Source organism: Centruroides sculpturatus, unplaced genomic scaffold (assembly GCF_000671375.1).
Source record: "Centruroides sculpturatus isolate CEXI.00-Female unplaced genomic scaffold, Cexi_2.0 scaffold448, whole genome shotgun sequence".
NCBI lineage: Eukaryota > Metazoa > Arthropoda > Arachnida > Scorpiones > Buthidae > Centruroides > Centruroides sculpturatus.
Genome location: NW_019384639.1, coordinates 21,000 through 46,741, shown reverse-complemented (window position 1 = coordinate 46,741; position 25,742 = coordinate 21,000). Strand labels below are relative to the sequence as shown.

At 29.0% G+C, this 25,742-nt stretch overlaps 1 protein-coding gene across 1 annotated transcript; it reads right to left on the bottom strand.

Moving 5' to 3' along the window:
• Positions 1–811: 811 nt before the first annotated feature.
• LOC111625928 (MAM and LDL-receptor class A domain-containing protein 2-like) lies at positions 812–25,742 on the bottom strand. The gene is made up of 8 exons (XM_023369186.1): positions 25,403–25,742; positions 11,733–11,940; positions 9,495–9,631; positions 6,206–6,334; positions 3,058–3,231; positions 2,862–2,992; positions 2,625–2,797; positions 812–1,143 (listed from the first exon to the last, which is right to left on the bottom strand). Exons 1-8 carry the CDS (start codon positions 25,578–25,580, stop codon positions 1,023–1,025), a joined length of 1,251 nt encoding a protein of 416 aa, XP_023224954.1. The 5' UTR covers positions 25,581–25,742; the 3' UTR covers positions 812–1,022.

The window sequence follows — 25,742 nt, the reverse complement described above, 5'->3', positions numbered from 1 at the left end:
ACAAACAAACATTCTACTTTATATATACTGGTAGAGATTTATTTTAATGTGTTTTAATTAATTAACGATTAATTGTTTTAAACTAGTAACAATGGAAATCTTATTAATATATTTTGATTGTTGTGTAATGAAATCAATGATACGTAATTATAAAAATTAATTAATTCAAATGATAAAAATTTAATCGCTCGTGTTCTTCGTTTTAAGTTGAAATTAATTATTGTTATAGAAAGCGATTGTTACGTAAGATTTCGTTTTGTACAGCTGCTTAAAAATTACGAGTAAAGTGTTTATTTCATAAAATATCCTATTGACGTCACAGTAGATTTTATTTTTATTATTATTATTTTATTATTGTAATAAATGCATTGTTGCGTAGCAGTTCACACGCAACAATAATTTTGAATCACGAAAGGAATCGATTTTTGTGACTTAATTACTAAAATTCACTTAAAATGATTGTTATTTAAAGTTTATAACCGTAAATTGTTACGTAACAGTGAAATGAGTATTACGAGTGATTTATTTATTACGTCAGTTGAAACAATTTACTTTAAATTATTTTATTTTTTGTATGATGCCAGATCGCCAACAATAGATTTATAACAATTAATAATAATTGAGCAGTAATTATAAATCTCAAGGAAAAGATTATCATAATTTAAAAATTCATTATTACGTAACAAAGCAATGCAATAATTGTATTGTTACATAAACGAATTGAATTCTTTTTATATTGTTTAAATTTTATTATTACGTAATAATTGAAATTTACAATGCAATAAAGCAGTTTTTTGAATAATAGAACAATTGTTTTTTTTCACGCGAAAGTAATTGTTACGTAACGTTAAATTTTTAATTAAGGAAAAACAAGTTTACAGTTCTATTTTCAATTGTTACGCAAGAATTAAACGAATACAATTGATTTTTTTTAAAAGTTATTTACGTGTTAATTGTTGCTGGAAACATTATTGCGTAACCGTTACGAAGAAAAATATTATATAAAAGTCTATACTTAACAATTAAATTACCCACAATTTGTACTTACCTATGCCAAAACATTCAGGACTTAAAGTAACATCGTCGATTGCTACAATTGGATTACTGTTTAAGCTTCGAGTGACGACAAATTGTAAGTAATAACTGTAAACGTCACAATAATATAAAAAATTAATTAATAATTATTTAAAAAAGAGGGATGAAATTTAATGTACACCCACTCGAACTTTAACCTTTTAGAAGTTTTACCCTTTACGTGGCATGTTAAGGGGTGAGTTACGATTTCTTAATTGTGACTTTATTGTAAATAAAAAAAAAAAGTAACTTTTCAGACTTATCTGTACAGACAAAATCATGTTTAAACACGTTTACAAGCTTAGTTTTGGGGGTGGGATGTGAATAAAGGCGCTATCTACTCTATGTATACTGCAGCAATGCGATCGATTTCAGTTGGACTTTTGCCAATTTAGAAGCAAAATCTCGTTACGTGGCTACAGCCTAATTGACAGAAATGTTACGGAAGTAGACACGTACGATCACCTAATGTTCTAGTTATGATAGAACTATGCCGTTACGATATATTTAATGACGTAGCTACATAATAATCGCTAGCGGAGGTATTAAAGCGGGGGATGTTCGATCGTATAATGGGGTGTAGGTAAGTAGCCGGATACTAACGATGAAATTGTTACTTGTTACGAAGGATTCTGGAAACAAATCAATGATTTTAAATTGAATTTCTGTACATTGCGGACGTGTATTTTCGAATGAATTGTTAAATCAATATTCCATTTTCTATCCTCAAGTTGATTCGATAATGGTAACTCACCCCCTTCCAACTGTTACGTTTAGAAGTGTTATGATCTTGTTGATAGGCGTGAATGTTTGTAAACAATTTATTTTTGAACTTGATGATGCTAAAACTAACCGCATCTCTATGTATCAAAGCTGTAAAAGTTACCATCAATACCTACAGTTACCATAAAATACTATGATTATGCTCTACGTAACGAAGGACTTCATCATCACATAAGTCTACAAGACAGGCTTAAGCTTATTCTTTCGTTAGTACAATAAATTGATGTTCGAGTGTTATGAAAGTAACCATACAAAATATGATTATATTATGTTACGACGCGTAACATCATCTTAATTATCATCATGAGATGCTACAGTCGTCTATTGTTTCTCTGATAGCTTAAGAAGTTAAATTAAGATTTATTTGTAATAATTTCAGTTAAATGCACGTAAAAAATAGCATAAAACTTGTTTCCGTAACAGCAATTGGTTAGAGAATTAAAAGTAGGAGGAGATATGTAAATTTCCTCCATTCAGCTTCGTTTAAATCTTTCAGGATGTTATCTGTTTATATTTCGCAGAGGACCTTCAATGTTTAAACGGACATTTTTGCCAATTTTTTTTAATTTTATTTTTACGGCAATTATTTTAATTGTTAAAATATATCTATATTTATATTTCTCTGTAAAATTTGATGAAGGGAGACTGAAAATTTAATTTAGTAATACGTCTAGAAGATTTCGAACATTAACTAATCAACTCCACCCTTTAAACTATTCCATGATTTTGCTAGTTTATGAATATGGAAATCAAGTTTTACACGTTACCTGTGCTTAATGGCAGGAATTGACAAAACTATTTTCTCCCATCTTTCTACAAAGTGTCCTTTATTATCCCATAGTTGTATAACTCGCCCATTATGATATAACGGATCCAAAACTACGCAATTGAGTACCAGAGGTACAGATGATCTACGGTGAATGTAGACAAAAAATCTCACCTATAAGACAAGAATCGTGATGTATTTGTGTGTTACATCAGAGTTACAGAACACATTTACTTACCTGACACGTGTTATAGTATGAGGATTGGATAGTACGGTGGTATATGGGTGGAGGATGAAATATATCGCTATTCAGGTAATTGTTAGTTCCAAAGCTGTAGCGGGATTTATATTTTGGAAACATATAGTGCCCTATAAACAATTAATCAACGTTATCAATGCTGGTTAAAGTGTCTCATACAATTCGTGTTACATACCACTTTCGTTTTTGTAAGTATGATCGTAATAAAGTCCAAATCTCTCTTGCCGAATGGATACAGGACCACTTTGCCTTGTCCAATTACTCATGCTTGAACTTTCCTGAGTGCTGTTTCCTGTCCACTTACACGTATCCGTTTCAAAATCACAGAAAGCAGAACGTGGAATCTGATCTAAAGAATTGAATTATGGTAAATAACACTGCAACAAAGTGTCTTTATCACACGTGGTTTTATGTTAATTATTTAAAAATAGTTTGGAAAATATATGTCATAGACTTAGGAAAGTGCTGAAAGAAACAGTGGCTATAAACGCAAGTAATGTGCGCAAACGCAATCGAAAACAATAAGCATGCAAGTACAAATACTGTAAACACAACCGCAGACAATAAGAACAAATACAGTAAACACTATCGTAGACAATAAGCACACAAGCACAAATATAGTAAACACGCATATTAACAGAAACAATAAACACAGGAAGTGAACACACAAAACACATTATTACTAGTGTGATTTGTGTCTGAGTTTTACTGATAATAGTTTACACACTATATTAGTAGTTTGTGCACACTAATTATAACGGCAATTTTTGCATGATCTTATTATAAATATGGTTTGTGCATACAAACACCCTACACACTCAGAGTGTTGTTTTATGTGTAAATGAACACAAATGAATGAGAATAAATAATCAAAGTCAAGAATACAAAATACAATGACTTGCGATTCTGTTTACTTACATACCATTTGTGTTTATATTTCTATGCACCTTTGTATCTTTTTTGCTTTTTCAATGCTTGAGTGTGTTAACAATGTAAAGATTGTTAATACAAATGAACGCAAATAACAATACAAAGAGAAACTAAATAAAGCTCTTAGAACACTAACAAACAACCGAACCACCATATAACAAAGTAAACACACGCACATAAAAACAGCACCAAAACTTCTAGAACACTTGAACACAAACGAACCACGCACAAAAAGCACACATCAGACACAGATATCAATAGAAAAGCACGCACACGAAGACAAACACATACTAGAAAACTAATCCACCCGTTTCAAGAAACACTAAAAAGTATATTTAAGTACGTCATCGATTTATCTCCCTCGAAACAATACACTATATAAAGTAAGAAAGTAATAGAAATGGTGGATATACGAAAACTTTATCATCTTAAAAATAGAAAATAAAGGGCCAAATTTTGGTGTAGAAAAATATTAAATCCGAGCATAACTTAGGTTTATTGTAACAAAATGTCGACGAAAGCTTTTCCATTATCGAAATATAAAAGCAGATATGGTTTGAGTTATAACATAGAACAACAATATCTGTCTCTGACAATGTAGTTTATTGTTACCATTACAACTAAGGTGTTGGAAGGGAGTATATTTGTAGCACTATTTGTGACCAAATGGCTGTATCTGGTGACATTTTTATAAAAGTGTATGTTGACTGACCATCTACAAACAGAACTCGACACTTTTCTATACGATTCAAAGGAATGAATGAAGAATAAAGATGCTTCACTCATTCCCTAAATGAAGAAAACAATAGGGAAGATGAAGAAGGATCATTTTTGATTTGTCCTTTAAATAAATAAAGAGGGATGGAGAAGGATCTTTTTTTCTTCGTTCATCTTTTAAATGAGGATACAATAAAGGAGGAAAAGGAGGAAGATGAGGAGGAAAAAGAAGAAGAGGAGGAGCAGGAAGAGAAGAAGGAAGAAGAGGACGAAGATTAGATCTTTATTTTGTATTTTACCTCTAAAAGACAAAGGAAGGAGATGAAGAAGGATCTTCATTCTTCATTCATCCTCCGAATGAAAAACAAAGAGGCAAATGAAGAAACAATAAAGAAGGCGAATGATCAAAGGGTTGAACGAAGGATCTTTATGATTCACCTCCTGAATGAAGACAAAAGAGGTGAATGATTAAAGAAGAGAATAGAAGATCTTTATTTTCAATTCATCCTCTGAATAAAGTATGAAGACTCTTCTGGGTTTTTGTGTTACATTTTTTAATGTTGACTTTAATACCGTTAATTTATACCAATTTTTAGGAATAAATTAAAATTCTATATACTTGTACAAACCTCCGAACAACGGACATCTTTTTATGTTCCCATCAGTGTCCGTTGTTAAGAGGTTTGACTGTAATTATTTATAAATTTTAGTAAATCTTATTTGTTTACTAGAAATTTGTTTAAATTTTTCTTTGTTTCTTGTAAACGTTCATTATTCTTTCTTCGAGCTGCGACGAGCGACACGCAGTTTTGCGTGTCGCTCGTCGCAGCTCGAATTTCATTAAACATTTCAACAACTGTTTCTAAAAAATAAAATTAATTTAACTTCAATATGTTACGCATGAAACGTTAAATTTAATAGAAAAATTAATAAAAGTAATGAAAGAACTAACAGAAAAAAAAAAATACTTAAATAATTCAAATCGCTTCGCATCGGCGCGGCGCAGACGCGACGGTCTGCCATAAAATTCAATTAAACAGCTACTAAAACACATTTCGATTTTCCATGAAGAGTGAACAAGTTATGGGTCATTTTAATTAACTACTTTAGAAAATTACCCTTAAAAAATTGACAAATTAAGCTACTTTACCTGAAAGAGACGATTGTGTACGTATAACGTTCGCTTAAAACGAACAAAAATCTACAGTCCAGACATCCAGACGGACGAAAAATCTCTTAAATTTATTTCTAAATTTCCTCACCGTTATCCGCAACACAGAAAATATCAAATAAAATTAAGCTGAAGCGAACACAATTACTTAGAAGTTCAGTATTTTAACTAATATCGTATGCATGCTAACAGGATTTAGTATTACATTCATCAATCTCTCGCAAAGTTTATTATAAATTTCCAAGTTTTACCGACAAAATCCGTCATTTTAAGTGATAAATTACGTCAAACGAGCGTCAGAAGACGTCACAATTGAAAACAAACAACGATTTTGCCAGTTAACCGCGTATAACGCGCAGTTCGATTCTTAAACGTTTACTCAAGGGAAACAATGGGGAGGAAAAGGAGAAACAAAAGAGAAGTAAGGAATTTCGATAAAAGTTTAAAGTTTGAAGATAAAAATAAAGTCTCCTTTTTTATATTTAAAAATAGGATTTTTACTTACTGCAGTCTTCTTGTTCGTCTTCTCCGTTGAGACAGTCTTTGGATATGTCACATACTTGGTGACGGTAGATGCAGACGTCTTCAGGACATAAGTAGTAGTGGGAATTGCACTCTGCAACCTCCAACTGCTCTGTTAAAGTACAGTTTTTCTGCTTAGAAAAATAAGAGGCTTATACTATTTCCGGTAAATGCAACTTAAGATAATGTTTAAATTTTCCCGAGAAACTATTTTAAAATGCATCATTTCCAAGAGTTTCTTCTGCAGATTTGTTCCTCTTTATGATAAACTTTTTATAATTAAATGTACATAAATATGGGTTCTGTACGTTGGATCCAGCTTATAGTCTCTATGTAGACATCACGGACTTTCTGGTACTCCTGTATAAATAATGCTAAGGATCTTGTGGTGGATCTCAATAAGTAACACTGCATAAATTATGTATACCAGTGCAATGTGGAACTATGTATGATCTGTATGTATACAACAGCAATTTATACAAAGGACTTGCAAAGAACCCAGTGTATAGTCTTTATGCGAATTCCTGTTCCATATATTAAGTTCCAAATCACTTTTATACAGAAATAATATAAATTGTATGCTGAATATTTAATAGTGAAAGCAAGATTTCACGTTTTTACAGCCTCTAATTATATATGCAGCAGCACCATTTCTATATATATGCCATTGAAAATTGTACGACGTGTACATCCTTTATGAAAATTGTAAACAGTGCATACGATGCTCCTGCATACAGTGTCTATAGAATTTGTACGAATCATCTATACAGAATCCATATAGACTCTGTACACTGGATCTTTGCAACATGAAACTTGTATGAATCTTATACAAGGAATATAAACAGTAAATTATATACTTAAGATATAATAAGGAAACAATTATGTATATGCTCTACTGTACATCATATAAGATTACCTTATTATATAGAGTTAGGCAATGTCTATACTGCCTGTATATGTATACAGTACTGTATACATTACTTGTAGCTGTTCAGGTAAGTAATGCGTATAAATTATTTAAAATCAAATTAATGGGGTGTACCTTAAAATAATCAGCTTTAATAAAGACGTAAAATCACAAAGCATGAGGTAAAAATTGATTTACTGAAGCCTCATTTGAACTTTATTAAATGGCGAAGTATTAAACTGGAAAGATTTTTACAGACGAAAGAGAAATGTAATTAGAAATGACAAGTTAAAAGCAGTGGAAAACAGTAAACAGACAGATGTCATGAAATATTAAGAAATATTTTCAAAACAGAGATGAATGGAGGAATTTGGAGGAATCAATACAGATGATGAGGCAGATTTAAACTTATTTTGACCCCAAGAGATCCTTTCTCTTCCAATAAATAATAATAATAATAAACTTAAAAGTATGAGGTTCTCATAAGGTGAAGCCCTAAACTGTAGCTTACACGTAAATTTAGACCTGTGGAGTTGATGATAACGATGATAGAAACTGATAAATAGAAAGCTGTAAACCGTAAATTTTTCATTAATTAATTAATTTACAATTGAAACAAATTCACTTTTATGGTTTGTAAGGTTTAATATAGTTTATTTTTAAGGTAAACGTAAATTAAACTTACTTTAGAAATTTTTTAGTTATTGAATTATATAATGAGTTAAGCTCCTTTAAAAATTTAAACTATTCGTTTCATTAATTGGCTGAAATCGAAATACGTAACCAATAGGCGTGGTTACTTAGACGTGATTGGATAGAATTTAAATCAAATTTAAATTCTAACCAATCAGCTTTACGAAACAAATCAATTTTTAGAATATCTTAACTTTCTATAGATTATATCGACTAAAAATATAATTTAATCTGTTTTAAAGCAAATTTAAATATTTATAACTTATGTTATATATTTGAATATATTTTTTTTAGCGTTAATAATTTTCAAAATTTCCTGAAACAGCTCAATAATAACAGAATGTACTGAGTTTAAAGCAAAAGAGAAATTTTTAAAAAATAAACTATGCAAATTTTAGAATTTTACTTTGCATAAAATTGATTATTCATGAAGAAATTTTCATGCATATTGTATTATCAAAATTACAAATACTAAATTCTTGCAGGAAGTAGAAGAACTTTCTTGAGATGAAGCACGCATGAATTTACTAATCATGTTTCGAAAATAAATTATTTAAGTGGATTATTTGATGAAGCATCATAAATATTTGCAGAGACAAACAAAATATTTGCAGAGAAATGTAACTTACACTGATTCGACGTAAGCAATAATGCTTTCTGTAGTAATGGAGGAGAGAGCTTTTTTAGTAATGAAGAAACCATTGTTTATTTTCTTTCTGGATTAGTGCTACTAATATTATTGGTGAGTAATACTTGTAGCACTTGGGCCGAACTTAGAGTTGTTGTTGACCTAAGCTACAACTACTTTGCTAAATAATAATTAATTTACAGCGTGTGTGATATTCTATGCCGTAGCTTCGTATTTTCAGGTTTTAATCTGTAGCCTCTTTATATGCTGTTCTAAAGTACTAGTTGCAGCCTATTGGTATGAGGCATCTGTCAGTTGAAGTAGTGAGCTAAAACTTGTTAGTGTCAGTAGTGTGAAGCATTAATGTTCAGCCTGCTTGTTATTACAATGTCTTAAAATGTAACTTATTTCGTTTATATGTAAATGTAGCCTCAAGTGGCACCTGAATTAAGCTTATATACACAATGTATAAAAAAATCTGCATTAATAACAAACAGTTGATAACAGGAGTAAGCTGCTGCAACACATTTTACGCATGCAAATGAGTTTGCTTATACAAAGAGCATCCGCGTAAAAAAAAATGGCCAAAATTTATAAATCTGAAAATTTGACGCAAAAATAAACACTTTTTAAATACATTCAAAACATTTCTTTGATGTTCGACAGGGAAATGGTGACATAAAAGACCCGCTTATCATTTAATCCCTCATCGTAAGAGTCACACGCAGAGCAACATCATTATTAATGTTACAGTGGCAATAAAGGAAATGTCAGAGAATTTCATATAAATCGATTTTGAAATGACATAAACAGTTCCAAAAATGGATAAATGTATCGAATTATGATACGCCAACGCTCGTAAAGTGTAACTGCACCTTTGCCAGCGACACTCTCGTTTATAACATTGCTCATTACACTAAGAGCAATAACAATTGTCCCAGAGCTGTTTATCTGAAACAGATAACACACGTAGCTTGCTTAACAATAGTTAAAATGATTTAGTTTACTACTAGGATTATACTAAAAGAGTGATGGAAATCTTACTTGGTAAACAGTGAAGGAAACGGATATTATCTATAGCCACGTGACTTGGAAAAATTCCTTCGCTGCGATTGACTATTTCGATCACAAGATGGATGGGTTTTGACATGGATCTGATGGTCTGGACGTGTTTTTCCCATCTGTAAAAGATTACGAAAGTTGCTTTAGTTCAATCAAATACACAACACAATACTAAAATGTAGTTCGAAACTCTGTTTATTAAAACTTTAGAGGATGCCAAAACGCCCATTGTAAATTTAAAATTAGAAATTAGAAATTAGTCATGATAACTTATGAACTTATTGTAGACTTCAAATTAAAAAAACTTCTAGTCCATTGAAGATTTCAAGTTAAAAGAGGCTTCTAGCCTATTGTAAACTTAAAACAGAAGCTACTAGTCCATTGAAGATTTCAAGTTAAAAGAGGCTTCTAGCCTATTGTAGATTTAAAACAGAAGCTACTAGTCCATTGAAGATTTCAAGTTAAAAGAGGCTTCTAGACTATTTTAGACAAAATTAAAAGAAGCTACTAATCCATTGGAGATTTCAACTTAGAAGAAGCTACTAGCGCATTGTACGTTTCAAGTTTGAAGCAGATAAAGCCCATTAAAGAATTCAATTCAATGACAGTAAAAAAAAATCTATTGTAGATTTAAATATAGAGACGTCGTAGAATCTGCTAGTCTAATAAAACTAATTATTGATGACGTCACTTTACAGCTAGTGAAGAAGACATTGTAGCCTCAGACTAGAATACATTATAGAGTTATATACATTAAAAAACCGAATTGACGTACTTCTATGTAGCGTCACTCATTCTAAAATTGGCACTAAATCGAGTTTAGATCTAAGAATCTCAAATGATAAAATTATTTAAAGTAACGAGATATTCACATAACTTTTCGTAAGATCCTTTAACGAGAAAATTCTATATACGAGGGCGGCATTACATCGAGGTTTGTCTGCATCCTATATAAAATCCGAGTATAGTTTTGTATAATATTTGCACCGAATAAGAATTGATTCAAGAGATAAAATTTTATGAATTAACTGGATTGAAGTACATGATAAAAGATGGTCACGTTAACCAACTTCAAGTTTAATCCCTTAAATCGCGATTATCTCTTAAACCGAAAAATTTTTTAAATGGATTACAATAAATCCGTAAAGAATTCTTAATAATCACAAGACAAGATAATCCATGGATTAGGATAAAGTGGATAATGTCAAATCATGCAGCAGCAATTTTTACGCGATTGCTTCAAGAGATAATTTCAATAATCAGTCAGAAGAGATTAAGAAGCAAATAAAAGTTAATCTATAGATCAGAAGGATTATCAAGATCAATAAACAAGAAAATATTATGGATTTAAAGCGCTTTTAATCGCTTAATCGTAAGGAGATTATCAAAATTTATCCATTTGATTAAAAGGTTTAATGATAGAATCACGGATTAACTCTTACAATTCATCTCATTTTATTAAACAAACAATGAAACTCTATAATTACGTTTAATTATAATAAACAATTAATTAAACATTAATCCAAATGTGGATTAAGATTAGGTAAACCACTTTAACTCTATTAATTTCTAATTCAGTTTAGTCCATGATGAGATAATTAAACAGAAGAGATTCATCCAAGTTTTAATCTTCGATGGATTAGATTTGGATTAAGGAGGATTAAGGATTAAGATTCACTAATTTAGCTTAATTTGCATAACTTTTAATCCCAAAATAACGTAATAATTAGGATGATCGCCCATATTGCTACTCGAAAGTTTTCAATATTTAAGGGATTGGTCAGATTAACTTTTAATCTAATCTTGATCCTTACGTATTATAGAATTTCTAATAAACTAACTTTCGGGAAGAAGTCACAAAATTCATTAAAACATTTGAAAATGAGTAAGGTTAAGATTAAGGACTAATATTAATCCACTAATCTTACAGAGGTTAATCCAAGTTTGTAGTTCTTCAGAGGAAGATGGATTCAAATTCATAGTTACATGAGAACTAGTGATAAGAAAAATCAATAAAATCAATGAAGTAGTGCATCAACTCTTACAGTAAATGCAATAGACCTTATATTCAGTTGTCATGGTAATGGCTGACGTTATAAAATGGAGAAATAAATTCACAGTAGCAAGTAATTGTTAAAACTTGGCGATGAAATCTGAGAAAGGAAAATAATTAATCTAATCGTTTAGAGAAAGGAAGAAAAATAAATATCCTTTGCTTACGTAGTATGGTTATTACCGGAGATAATTCCAACCTCCGTCGTGATGTTATCGTTACTCTTAACTAAAATCTTTATTATGCCTTCATCCATGTTGTACATGTGATACCACACCTCCAAAGTACAGTTGGGTAAGCTTCCATTGGGGAACCATGGACTAGTGATGTTGTGTGTGACGGAACCATTCTCCATGGGATAGTAAAGAAAATGACCTATAAAGAAATTTGAACTGTAAGCAGCGACATAAAAACAATTTGAAGCCATCATGAAAGCAGAAAATTATACCATTTAATCATTTTCTATACGTAAAATGGTTTCTGAAATTCAGTGCTTTATGGATCATCAATGGACAAGATCTTCTACATAAAATTTTCATTGTATGCCCTTTGTTTATCGTATGGATCACGAATATCTACAAGGTCTCATCTTTTGATGGTCCATAAACACACATGAAGAGAGTTATATGATTATGTAACTCTCTAAGAATCACAGGATTTATAGAATTTCCATGCTATATAAATCTTATGATTCTTAAACGAATCACAAGATTCTTGAAAGAGTGTGCTTCACTTGTAGTCTTTCGAATAATTCAATATTAGAAGAATACCAGGAAGAAGCCGAGTTCGATTACCCTTTACTGAGAATGAATATTTCTGTCCTGAAGCAATCGCATTTCGTTAAGTTCATTGAAGGAGTACTAACAAAATGCTTCAAGATAGAATCCTGATTTATAGATCGTACCATATTTCTTTAGGATAGATGTTGCTATATCGAAGATAACACTGTCCTGATATGGATTTCTTGTTCAAATTGAATTAATTTGCCCTATAGTTTGGGTCAAAACAATCCAATTTTGGGTTTGGCACATAGTCTGGAAAAATACGATTGAATTTTATGGATCTATATGGATTCGTAACTATAAAAATATGAATCGACGAAGATGAATTAATAGTATAATAGAGTAATGAAGAGGATTAACGGATTAACGAAATCTGGATTTATGGATGGGTGTATGAATGGATTAGACAACCTGATTTTCTAATTAATGCAGTAGATTCATAATAGATTTAAAAGGAATTAAGAAAGAAAAACGATAGATTAATAAAGTAACATTTTAAAAGCAGATTATCTGTTAATACATGGATTAACGAAGCGAGTTTAACAAGAATAATTAATTAATAAGGATTAATATAAACGGATTACGTAACTAATATGTAGCCTATGTAATTTAATTCACAGAAACGATGTGGATCTACCGAAAAGATTTAACTAGTTAACACGTGGATTAAGGAAACCCATTAACAGTGTAAAGGATTATCTTGCGGACATCTTTGATTGGTTAAAAAAAAATTAAGAAAAGATTAATCAATATACCAGCAATTATTTATTGTGATATGGTTACAATGCTACAATTTTTAATCGTATTTTTAATTTATTTAATATAAAATATATCTTCTCAACATCAAATTAGTAGTGGCTTGCCCCTGTACAGCATACTTTTCCTTTAACAATAAAGTCGTGCCGGTCATCTATTTAACACCTTTCAGAGGAAAATTTTGAATTGAAATAACGTGACTTTCAGTTTGTATCAGAAGTTCACATACAGTTAATCAGGGCTTTCTATTCCTATGTTTTCTATATCTGGTTTCGGATTTCATCTATCTAACTCCGTTCTCGAGATTAAGGACAGACAGACGGACAGAAGAACGATAGTGGGATTTAAGAGCTGCAATTTTTTCAATAAGCATGAAATGTTGAATACGCTGTCACTTTACAAGATTCATAAATTAGAAGTAAGGGAGAAGAATCACTTGTTGCATACAGGAAAGCTGCTGATGCAATTCATATGACGACACTTAACAGATTAATTAAAACAAATGTTTTCCACATTTAATTAATTCGAAATCCTATATATTTTCTCATTGCCGTTTTCATTTTAATAAAAGATTCTTGTGAAAGACAAGAAGATAATTCGATTATTACACAGGAATTTTAATTAGTGCTCTTTAGAAAATTAGACTTTTAATAAATTCTTCTTGTTTACACAATTAATTATTCCATGTAGTCATAGTAATTATTATTCTTTGAAGGTTCTCTGTTGCTTCCACTAATTACTGCTTTGGGGATAAGAGCTGCAACGTTAACTGTATACATTGACCACTTACTTTAGGGATTTTCATAAAAATCGCAAAGTGTACTGATGATTTATGGGACGTCAAACGTAGGAAATTCTTCTTTGTTACGTTATAAGCGAGAATTTCTAAGTTGGGAACCAATTTACTTTGTCTACGAAGTGTTCTCTCGAGGATTTTTATTGGTTGCAACGTGTCGACGACACTAGTTTTTGCAATCTTCTTTTGCAATTTCGTCATTGTTGTGTCAAGCAAAACAGAAAGAAGAGCATAGTCAAAATTTATTTTCAATTTCGTGTAGCTTTGTTACGTTATAAGCGAGAATTTTGAAGTTAGGAAACAATTTACTTTCTCTTGTGTTATATTCTTTTGAGGATTTTAATTGGGGTTGCAGCGTGTCGACGGCACTAGTTTGCAATCTTCAATTGCACAAGGAAAACAGGAAAAGGAATAATTTCGTGTAGCTTTATTACGTTATAAGCGAGAATTTCTAAGTCGGAAACCAATTTACTTTGTCTCGACAACTGTTCTCTCGAGGATTTTTATTGGTTGCAGCGTGTCGTGGCGTTAGTTTTTGCTGTCTTCTATTGTAATTTCGCCATTGTTGTGTCAAGCAAAACGAGAAGAGCAAAATCAAAATATCCTTTCACTTTATATTGCTTTTCTATTTACTCATACAAATTGTATTGTTGTTTTTATAGAGGATATTGTTTGCTTTTCATTGAGAAGTGCGGTTTTCGTCTTTGAAGTCTTCTTTTTAACAACAGTAATGAGATTTGCTTGTTTACTTTAAAATGTCTCTTGTAAAAATACGTCATTACTATGTATTACTAGTGTAATGACCTCGTTATAAGAGAGTTTATTTGTTTCGTTTACAATATTCTTCATAAATAAGCTGCTTTACTCTTTATTATAGCATCGAAACCTCGTTACAGCGACAATACTCTGTTATAACAATGTTATTATCACACGAACTACTTGAGATTCTCGTCATGGAAAAAAAAATTGTTCCTTCTAAAGTACAGTACGTTACTTCATTACAACGCGAAAACCTCGTTATAGTGACAATATTCTTTTTAACAATACTGCTTTATTTCCAAATAAGGCAGTATTGTGGTCCCTGTTACAACGTCCCTGCAGATGAAATCCCTGTTACAACGTCGATATTCGTTATTAATGCATTAATTTTGTTCCCTCGAAGTAATAACAATGTTTACGCATTAGCTAAAGGCTATCATTATATTGCATTAGCAAGATTTATATTTCTTGACTTTTGAACCTCGTAATAACGCCATTACTCGCAAACTTGCAAGAGTATAATGAGCTCCTCGTTATAACGAGTCGTTAACCTTTAAAAAAAATAATAAAATGTTTTTGGCAACGAAACAGTAATTGTTCCTGCATAAGCTCAATAAATGAGAGGATGCAGCATAAATTTTAAATTATACAGAAGCTTGCCAGGAATTTTCACTTCTTTTGATCTTTTTCTGGGACAATTTATCTTAAATTTCGAATTTTAAATACGTAATATGTTATTACATAGTCCACCAGAGCGTCGCACTGTTGACAAACACATTTATTATCGTGGTCCGACAGATAGACGAGCAGAAAATTGGAAAATGTCGCATCTTCCATGCGCGACTCGCGGTAATAAAGATGAAAAAATACAATCTTTTAAACAATAAACTAAAAAAAATTACATTAATACGTTTAAAATTAATTAATAAGATGATCTTTCATTAAAGTTTTCAAAAAAATTCTTAGATTTATGAAATAGTTTTAACGTTAGGGTCAATTACGTTCTTGCTTCAATTATGTGACAATTTTAAGGTATTTTAAAAATCTATTCAGTAAATCGCAAGTACGATGTGCATTCTGTTTAAATATTTTAAAATGTCTAATAAATATTAAAAGAGAATTTAAAAATAAATACATACGCTAACGAAGTTTTAGTTAAACAATAGATAAATTTGTTAAATATAATAATAATACATACACAAACACAAGATTAGAAAATACAAACAAGTAGGAATACAGATATACGAGGATAGGCATATAGGCACATAAAAATAGGCATATAGGAACACAAAGACAAAAAACAGATACACAAAAACAATTAGATAGGCCACACACGTGCATACACAGACACAAGCATTCATATACATATATATGTTTATATGAAGTAATATATCAATACTAATATAGTAACAATTTATGTTGCATACAATGCCACATTATCATATGTTAAAGTTGCACAATTAAACACACTAGGAAAACATCAGAGCCTGTGCAACTGCAGTAACAAATAAATGCAATTATAGTAACATAAATGAAAGTTCGAAGCTCGTTGATGCTCCTAAATTATTTCTTTAGTACTAAAAAGTTTTGAATTGCATCTCGAACAGTATATATATATATATTTTTTTCTTGTGTTATCAGCCTGCTTCAAATTGCTTTTTCTTTTTCTTTTTTCGTTTGCTGTTGCTATGGATGCATCATCCACAGAAGAATTATCGTCTCCTCTTTATCATTTTCTGAACTTGAAGATGCTGGAAACCACTTTCGCAGCATCAAAAATTGAGATATTAAGAAGAAATTTACGAGTTGCTGAAGAGTTTTCAGGTTGAAAAAGAGAAAACTCATCTTCTCCTCTTTGTCATCATCATCATTTTTTTGCTTTCTTCTAGTTAATCATTAACGATAAATATTGAGGGAGGATGATAATTTATATAAATTTAGTACAGCTTGTTGTCAATTTAGAAAATACAGGAAGTTTTTCTTCTTTTTTTTAGAGAAAAAGTAAAAGAAGGATGCAGAGGAGAAAGAAGAGCAGAGATTTTGGAAGAAAATGAACGATGCAGGAGAAGGCAAAAGATGAAGAGAAGAAGGAAAATAAGGAGAAGAAAATGAAAAAAGGATAAAGATGATGATAAAGAATAGAGTTTTGTCTCTCTTCATGTCAGGGATCAAGGAGTAAAGGGGGAAAAAGAAAAGTAAGACGGAGAGAAAACAAAAGGAGGAAATGGTGAAGAATAAAAAAGACAGAAAAGGAAGAAGGATAAGAAAATTGAAAAAAAATAAGGAGAAGAAAGAGAGAAATAAGGAAACCATGGAGAAGATAAAGAAGAAATAGAAGTATATAAGAGAAATATAGGAGTATAGAGAGAGTATAGAAAAAGAGGAGTATAGAGAGAAATAGGAGTATATAAAAAATGGAGGAAAGAAGAAAAGGAGTAGGAGGAAAACAGAAAAAGAAGAAAAAAATATAAATAAATGAAATTATAAAATTGATAAATATCGTCAAAAAAGTGTATATGTTTGGAAAACTAACCTTTTTTAAATAAAGAAACATCAGAAAAACATATGCATAAAAAACGTCTGAAGAAGTGTATTCAAGTGGAAACTGATTTTAAACAAGAATAAGTGGAAAAATGAAGATCTTTAAACAGAAAAATGAATGTAAAAAATCTCTCGTAGTAAAATAATGCAAACGAAAAGTAATATATCGAAGAACAGCTTTCTTCTAAAAATTTCAATAAGTGAAGATACAGAAAAATGAACGATATCAACTTTTAGTAAAAAATGCGAAAATAAATTTAATCTTCAGTTCAATTCCTATATAAAAGTCAGTCTTTTTAAATAAAATAATAAGAAACAAACATGTTCTTTTGGCTTTACACTAAATTCTTAATGAGAAAATATTATATATTTTTAAATTATTTTCTTTCATTCTCCACTTTCCTTCTCCGTCTTCTCATTTTCCTATTGTTCTCGTTTTAAAAATCTGTCTTCTCCTCCATTTTATCCATCTCAAGTTTCCCTCTCTATCTCTCTGTCTTTTACATCTTCCTCTGTTCTTCCTTTTTATTTTAGTCTTCTTCTCTTCTATTTGTCTTCTGTTTGTCTTCCCTGCTTATCTGCTTCTAATTTTCGTTGCTCATCTCTTCATCTTCAATTCTCCCTTTATCCTCCTCCTCTTTTTTTATCTCCATCCTCTTCCGTTCTCCATTTTCTCAATTAATTTTCATTTGTTCGTATTCCTTTCTGTTAAAAAGTTAAGTCTTTTCATCTACATAAACTAATATAAAATCTGTTTCTTAAAGAAAAAAAAACAGCTCTTTTCACGAAACAAGTACAGGTGAACCTGTAATAACGGCCATCTCTACACGGCGACCATTTTTTGAAACGTATCCAGAATAATCTCCAAACAAAGCCATTTTTTTAAAAAAATATTTCCGCCGGTGTCCGTGTTCAGAGGTTCGACTGTATATTAAAAGACGGTTTTCACCACAAAAAAATATAATTAACATACCAGAATTTAAATAAAATTTTCCAATTATATATAGTCGGTGTTATATACGATGCGGTTTACATAATTATGGCTTACATAAATTCAAAGTTTATGTAATTACATAAATAATTCATGAAGGAGATGGAAGAAAAAGATGAAGAAGGAAGAAAAGAGGAAAAGAAGAAAGGAGAGAGAAGGAAGAAATGAGAATAAAAGACAAGAAAGAAGGCAGAAAAAATAATAAGAGGAAAGGAAGAAGAAGAGAGAAGATAGAATAATAATAATAATAATAATAATAATAATAGGATATTGTAAAATATATTTTATGCAGTTGGAAGATGGAAATAAGAAAGAAAAAAAAAACGAAGAAGGAACATCATCACTAACACTTGATGCTCCTTCAAGAAATGGACTGCATCCTTATTGAAATCGAACGTCAGAATGGGGAGGAATTCTTTATAGAAATAAATTCTCTCTTGTTAAAATGAGCCGTAAAAATGGTTTTTCCAAGTTACTAACCTACTTTTCTAAATAAAACAATAAATAGAACTAAAAAGCTGTTAAAAAAACAATTTCTCTGATCAAAGTTATAAATGTTTCTTCGAATCTCTAAGGGATTTTATCAAGGAAAAAAATAATAAAATGACTAAATCTGTTGTAGATTTTTGTTGTTTTTTCTAAAAGCTACTGAAGAATAAGTTGAAAATGATGTTCTTTAAGTTAGAAAATTGTAAAACTGTAACTGAAATTGAAAACTTCTTGAAATTTGTTAATATGGATCGAATTGAATATGTTCCTCAAGAATAACTTGCAATGTCTTCTTCAAGAGTAAATCCATGGTGGATTTGAAGACGTGCTCTTCAATAATGATTTAGAAAGATGTTCCTCAAGCGTATTCTCCTCAATTTCACGATGCTCTTAAAGTTAAAGATGTGAAGATTGAAGAGGAATAAATACTTTTTAATGGAATCCTTTTTAGTAGAAGAGGATTCCTGAAATGGAAATCTTGGAATCCTCTTGAAGATTGAAAAAAAACCTCATTTATTAAAAAGTATATTTAATAAATTGAAGAGTAAATAGAATAATTTCATGATCCTATTCAATAAAACTGCATATCCATTTACCTACGTGCACCGTATTAGAAAGAAAAGGACAAGAAGAAGATGCCTCTTGAAAACTATAATTGATTCTTCGTAAAAATGTTGGAAAAATACAGGTGTTGTTCAGGGGAAAAAAACGACATTTTTCTTAAATAAGAGCACGAAAATCGTGATCTTTTTCAAACAACCCAATTGCTTTTTCAGTAAAAGTGAAAAATGTGGATTGCCTTTATCATAAAGAATGACATCAAAATTCTGAATTTTTATGCTTTACAAGATGAAAATAAAGGAAAATTTTGTAAAATTTAGAAAATACGAATAAGTTATGAGATAATAAAATCGATTATTTTAATATTTTAAAGCTTTTTCTTAAACAATTACACATATTTTCAGATGAAAACTTTCAACTAACGAAACCAAAATATCTTCAGTTTTCTTCACTAATTATGCTTCTAAATTATAAAATAATAATAAAATGTTTAGGATAATCCTATTTGAGACACGAAACATTATAAAAGTATAAGATTTTCCGTCATAAAAGCGAGAAAATATACGAATCTCTTTAAGAAAAAACTCTAACTCTACAAGAAGGAATCAACGAGGAAGAAGAATAGAAAATTAAATTTCTTCAAGAATTCTTCTTTAACAAATTAGAAATAAAGTTAGATTAGTTAAAGCTAATTTTATTGTTATATTAAATCACTTAAAAGTTTATTTAGTGAGGATAATAAGCACGTAAGTATATAGTTACAGGAAGAATTTCTTAAGAGATTTTTCTTTCGGGATAAAAGTAAAATAACATGAAAGCTGGATAAAATTCCAAGTAAATTTTTTCTTTAACACCTCCAGATAAGTTTTACTCACTCACAAATTGTATAATTTTAGTTTTAATTTAGTTACATCCTTCACTTTCCTCTTCATCTTCTCTCGTAAGTTAAAGTAGTTAGTTACAATTTAAATGATTAAAATATAAATAATTTAGCGAAATTTCATTGAATATTAAAATTATAATAGTTATTTTTAGTTTTATTCAGGTTTATTTTATAAATAATTCGTAAATTTACGCTTGAACAAGTTGTCAGCTCTCCAGCATCACCTTCCAGTTTGACCCGAAGTGATGCTGTTGGTTACGTTTTTGGTGATCGATAATCGGGGCGCCATTTTGTTTTTTATTATTTTTTTAAATATCAAAATTTATATAAAACATCTTTATTTATACGTTAGATATTTTATTTTATTTAAAATTTTATTTTTTGTTTAATTGATCACGTTTAAAAAATGGCTTCTCAGAAGTATAGCTTTTGAAACGATTAACGTCGATTTAAATATAAAACTTTTTAAATTAAAATAGCTTTTAATAGTATTTTTAGTTAATTTTCTCAGTTTTTAAGCTATTTTTTTTAGCGTATAAATAATTTTATAATAGATTATAAACATAAAATAAAGACAAGTTATATAAATTTCCTGTAAAGTGGGCTTCGCTGTAAGCATTAGATAAAATTTAAACAATTAAAAATATTTTAATTAAATGTTAAAACAATTGTATCAGGATTAATTTAAATAGAATATTTAAGCTATTTTTCTCTATTTGATAACATTTCTTTTAATAAAAAGTTTAAAAAATCGAAGAAAATAAAGATGACTACGTAAAGTCGGCTTTCCTGCATGATAGATGATGAGTAAAGAGTAAAGGTGAATATTTACGTTTAAGCGTTTAAAAAGTTTAAAATTATCATATAAAATGTTAAAAATTCGTTTATTTTATTCTATAAAGTATGCTTAAATGTNAATAATAGGATATTGTAAAATATATTTTATGCAGTTGGAAGATGGAAATAAGAAAGAAAAAAAAAACGAAGAAGGAACATCATCACTAACACTTGATGCTCCTTCAAGAAATGGACTGCATCCTTATTGAAATCGAACGTCAGAATGGGGAGGAATTCTTTATAGAAATAAATTCTCTCTTGTTAAAATGAGCCGTAAAAATGGTTTTTCCAAGTTACTAACCTACTTTTCTAAATAAAACAATAAATAGAACTAAAAAGCTGTTAAAAAAACAATTTCTCTGATCAAAGTTATAAATGTTTCTTCGAATCTCTAAGGGATTTTATCAAGGAAAAAAATAATAAAATGACTAAATCTGTTGTAGATTTTTGTTGTTTTTTTCTAAAAGCTACTGAAGAATAAGTTGAAAATGATGTTCTTTAAGTTAGAAAATTGTAAAACTGTAACTGAAATTGAAAACTTCTTGAAATTTGTTAATATGGATCGAATTGAATATGTTCCTCAAGAATAACTTGCAATGTCTTCTTCAAGAGTAAATCCATGGTGGATTTGAAGACGTGCTCTTCAATAATGATTTAGAAAGATGTTCCTCAAGCGTATTCTCCTCAATTTCACGATGCTCTTAAAGTTAAAGATGTGGAGATTGAAGAGGAATAAATACTTTTTAATGGAATCCTTTTTAGTAGAAGAGGATTCCTGAAATGGAAATCTTGGAATCCTCTTGAAGATTGAAAAAAAACCTCATTTATTAAAAAGTATATTTAATAAATTGAAGAGTAAATAGAATAATTTCATGATCCTATTCAATAAAACTGCATATCCATTTACCTACGTGCACCGTATTAGAAAGAAAAGGACAAGAAGAAGATGCCTCTTGAAAACTATAATTGATTCTTCGTAAAAATGTTGGAAAAATACAGGTGTTGTTCAGGGGAAAAAAACGACATTTTTCTTAAATAAGAGCACGAAAATCGTGATCTTTTTCAAACAACCCAATTGCTTTTTCAGTAAAAGTGAAAAATGTGGATTGCCTTTATCATAAAGAATGACATCAAAATTCTGAATTTTTATGCTTTACAAGATGAAAATAAAGGAAAATTTTGTAAAATTTAGAAAATACGAATAAGTTATGAGATAATAAAATCGATTATTTTAATATTTTAAAGCTTTTTCTTAAACAATTACACATATTTTCAGATGAAAACTTTCAACTAACGAAACCAAAATATCTTCAGTTTTCTTCACTAATTATGCTTCTAAATTATAAAATAATAAAAAAATGTTTAGGATAATCCTATTTGAGACACGAAACATTATAAAAGTATAAGATTTTCCGTCATAAAAGCGAGAAAATATACGAATCTCTTTAAGAAAAAACTCTAACTCTACAAGAAGGAATCAACGAGGAAGAAGAATAGAAAATTAAATTTCTTCAAGAATTCTTCTTTAACAAATTAGAAATAAAGTTAGATTAGTTAAAGCTAATTTTATTGTTATATTAAATCACTTAAAAGTTTATTTAGTGAGGATAATAAGCACGTAAGTATATAGTTACAGGAAGAATTTCTTAAGAGATTTTTCTTTCGGGATAAAAGTAAAATAACATGAAAGCTGGATAAAATTCCAAGTAAATTTTTTCTTTAACACCTCCAGATAAGTTTTACTCACTCACAAATTGTATAATTTTAGTTTTAATTTAGTTACATCCTTCACTTTCCTCTTCATCTTCTCTCGTAAGTTAAAGTAGTTAGTTACAATTTAAATGATTAAAATATAAATAATTTAGCGAAATTTCATTGAATATTAAAATTATAATAGTTATTTTTAGTTTTATTCAGGTTTATTTTATAAATAATTCGTAAATTTACGCTTGAACAAGTTGTCAGCTCTCCAGCATCACCTTCCAGTTTGACCCGAAGTGATGCTGTTGGTTACGTTTTTGGTGATCGATAATCGGGGCGCCATTTTGTTTTTTATTATTTTTTTAAATATCAAAATTTATATAAAACATCTTTATTTATACGTTAGATATTTTATTTTATTTAAAATTTTATTTTTTGTTTAATTGATCACGTTTAAAAAATGGCTTCTCAGAAGTATAGCTTTTGAAACGATTAACGTCGATTTAAATATAAAACTTTTTAAATTAAAATAGCTTTTAATAGTATTTTTAGTTAATTTTCTCAGTTTTTAAGCTATTTTTTTTAGCGTATAAATAATTTTATAATAGATTATAAACATAAAATAAAGACAAGTTATATAAATTTCCTGTAAAGTGGGCTTCGCTGTAAGCATTAGATAAAATTTAAACAATTAAAAATATTTTAATTAAATGTTAAAACAATTGTATCAGGATTAATTTAAATAGAATATTTAAGCTATTTTTCTCTATTTGATAACATTTCTTTTAATAAAAAGTTTAAAAAATCGAAGAAAATAAAGATGACTACGTAAAGTCGGCTTTCCTGCATGATAGATGATGAGTAAAGAGTAAAGGTGAATATTTACGTTTAAGCGTTTAAAAAGTTTAAAATTATCATATAAAATGTTAAAAATTCGTTTATTTTATTCTATAAAGTATGCTTAAATGTCAAATATTAAATTATAAACGTTTAAAATGTATAAAACTTCCTTTATCCACAGCATCACTAAAGTGATGCTGTGGATAGAAAAGTAAAGAAAAATATCAATAAATGTTAAAATTATTTAATTTTAATTAATTAAAAAAGATAATTTTAATATAAAAAAATAAAATTTTATTTAATTTTCGAACTTTTCCGAGCATTTATTTGAAGAAAATATCTTATGTACACAACCGACAACGTTCAATAAACATCGAGAACTCTTGCTTAATGTTGCAGTTTAACCTCAATTTAAATAAAATTTAAAGAATAAATAAATTCTTGAATCATATTCTCAAGAAACTAACACATTTATCCAGTTATTACTTGCTTAATCAATTTATCTTTAAGATTTAACACGACAACTGTCATTTAGCTGTACTTAAATTAGATTTTAAAAGTAAATATATCAAGATTTTCACACAAAAACTTATCAGTTAGTTAAAATAAACTAAAATATAATCTTTATTCTTTAAATATATACTTTAAAAGTGCAAAAAATTCAATAAAAGAATGGCTAAAACTTCGTTTTCTTTGCATAACAGCTACTATGCAGGAAAGCTTACTATAATTAATTAAATTAAAAATTAAGTATAATATATTTTATTATAATGCTTATAAATATTAAAACTTTAACATCTTTGAAACATTTTTTGAATATATTCATCTGATTTATAATTTTAATTAAATTAAATAAGTAAAAGTTATGATTAAATGTAAGGCATCGCGGCTTTCCTGCAGAAGTCGGTTGTTATGATGGAAAGCCAACTTCAAAAATTCATTATATTTCTAAAAGTATTGATTAAAATATGTTTTAATATAATTAACTTAACTTTATTTTTAAATTTAACATATAATATTATCTAATTATGTATAAAGCCACTTATCATATTACATATATATATATTTTTTAATGTTAATTTTTACATTCAGATACATTTTAATTTAAGGAGATATTAAAGTATAATTAGAAATTAGAGTTTAAATCAATGAGAATTTTTTGATTTTTAGTAATAAAATAAAAGAAAATTGAATGTAATTTCCTTCTGTACTTTCGATTTTATAAAAATATTAAAATTTAATAAAAATTTCAAATGATTTTGAAGTAATTTTACAGCAAACAAATGGAATCATTATAGCAAAGTGTTTGAAGGAATTACAATTAATTTAGGAGATTTTAATGATAAAAATTTTATTAAAATCAGTAAAAAGTATAATTTAACATCTAAGAAATGTGATAAAAGGCATAAATATTCAAAAAATTTAATTAATTCTATCAGAAATGCAGTCAAGAAGTAGTTAATGTGAGTATCATTAAGTGTAAAGTTATGCTTAAAATTTAAGAAAAAAATATCATAAAAATTAAAATTATCATAATTATAATCGAACTTACATTTAAAATTTTAATAAATTAACTTTTTAACACACATAAAATATTTAATTTTTTAAATATTTGTATTTTTCTAGCGAAAAAAAAAATACAGCAAATCTATGATCAGCATCATAAAAAAAATTAGAATTTCAGATAAAAATCCTCCTTTAATTAAAAAAATTTAAGGTGTTTTTTTAAAATATTTACGAGAAAAATGCAAAAAATTTATCCAAAATGACAAGTTAAGAATCAGTTTTTTTTGTATATATAAAATTGAAAGTGATGATGATCATATGGGATTGTAAGAGGATGGAAAAGATAGTCGAGAGTTAGTATAGAGTTTAAACAATTAAAAATATGTTGAACTTACCACTTGGATTATTGTCAGCATCACCTCTTAGAGTGGAAGGGGTTGAGAAGTTGGCAACTGTAGCCACACCGAAACCACTTTCACTATGCCATTCCCAATCACAAGGTATCTCAAAATCGCAATCATAACCTAGAACAATGGAGAAATCAAGAAGGAGTATTAAGTAGAAGAGATTCATTTTCCCCTGTTTCTAAACATCCCTATCTTTAAGGCCTTCATCAAAGCGAGGGTATAGAGTAGTACTCGGATGATAACCAGCCTCTAACTGGATTGAAACACGCAAGTCTCGACAGCTGCCCACAGTCCCAGTTGTTGGCTGCTTATCCTGGTTTCTGGGCCT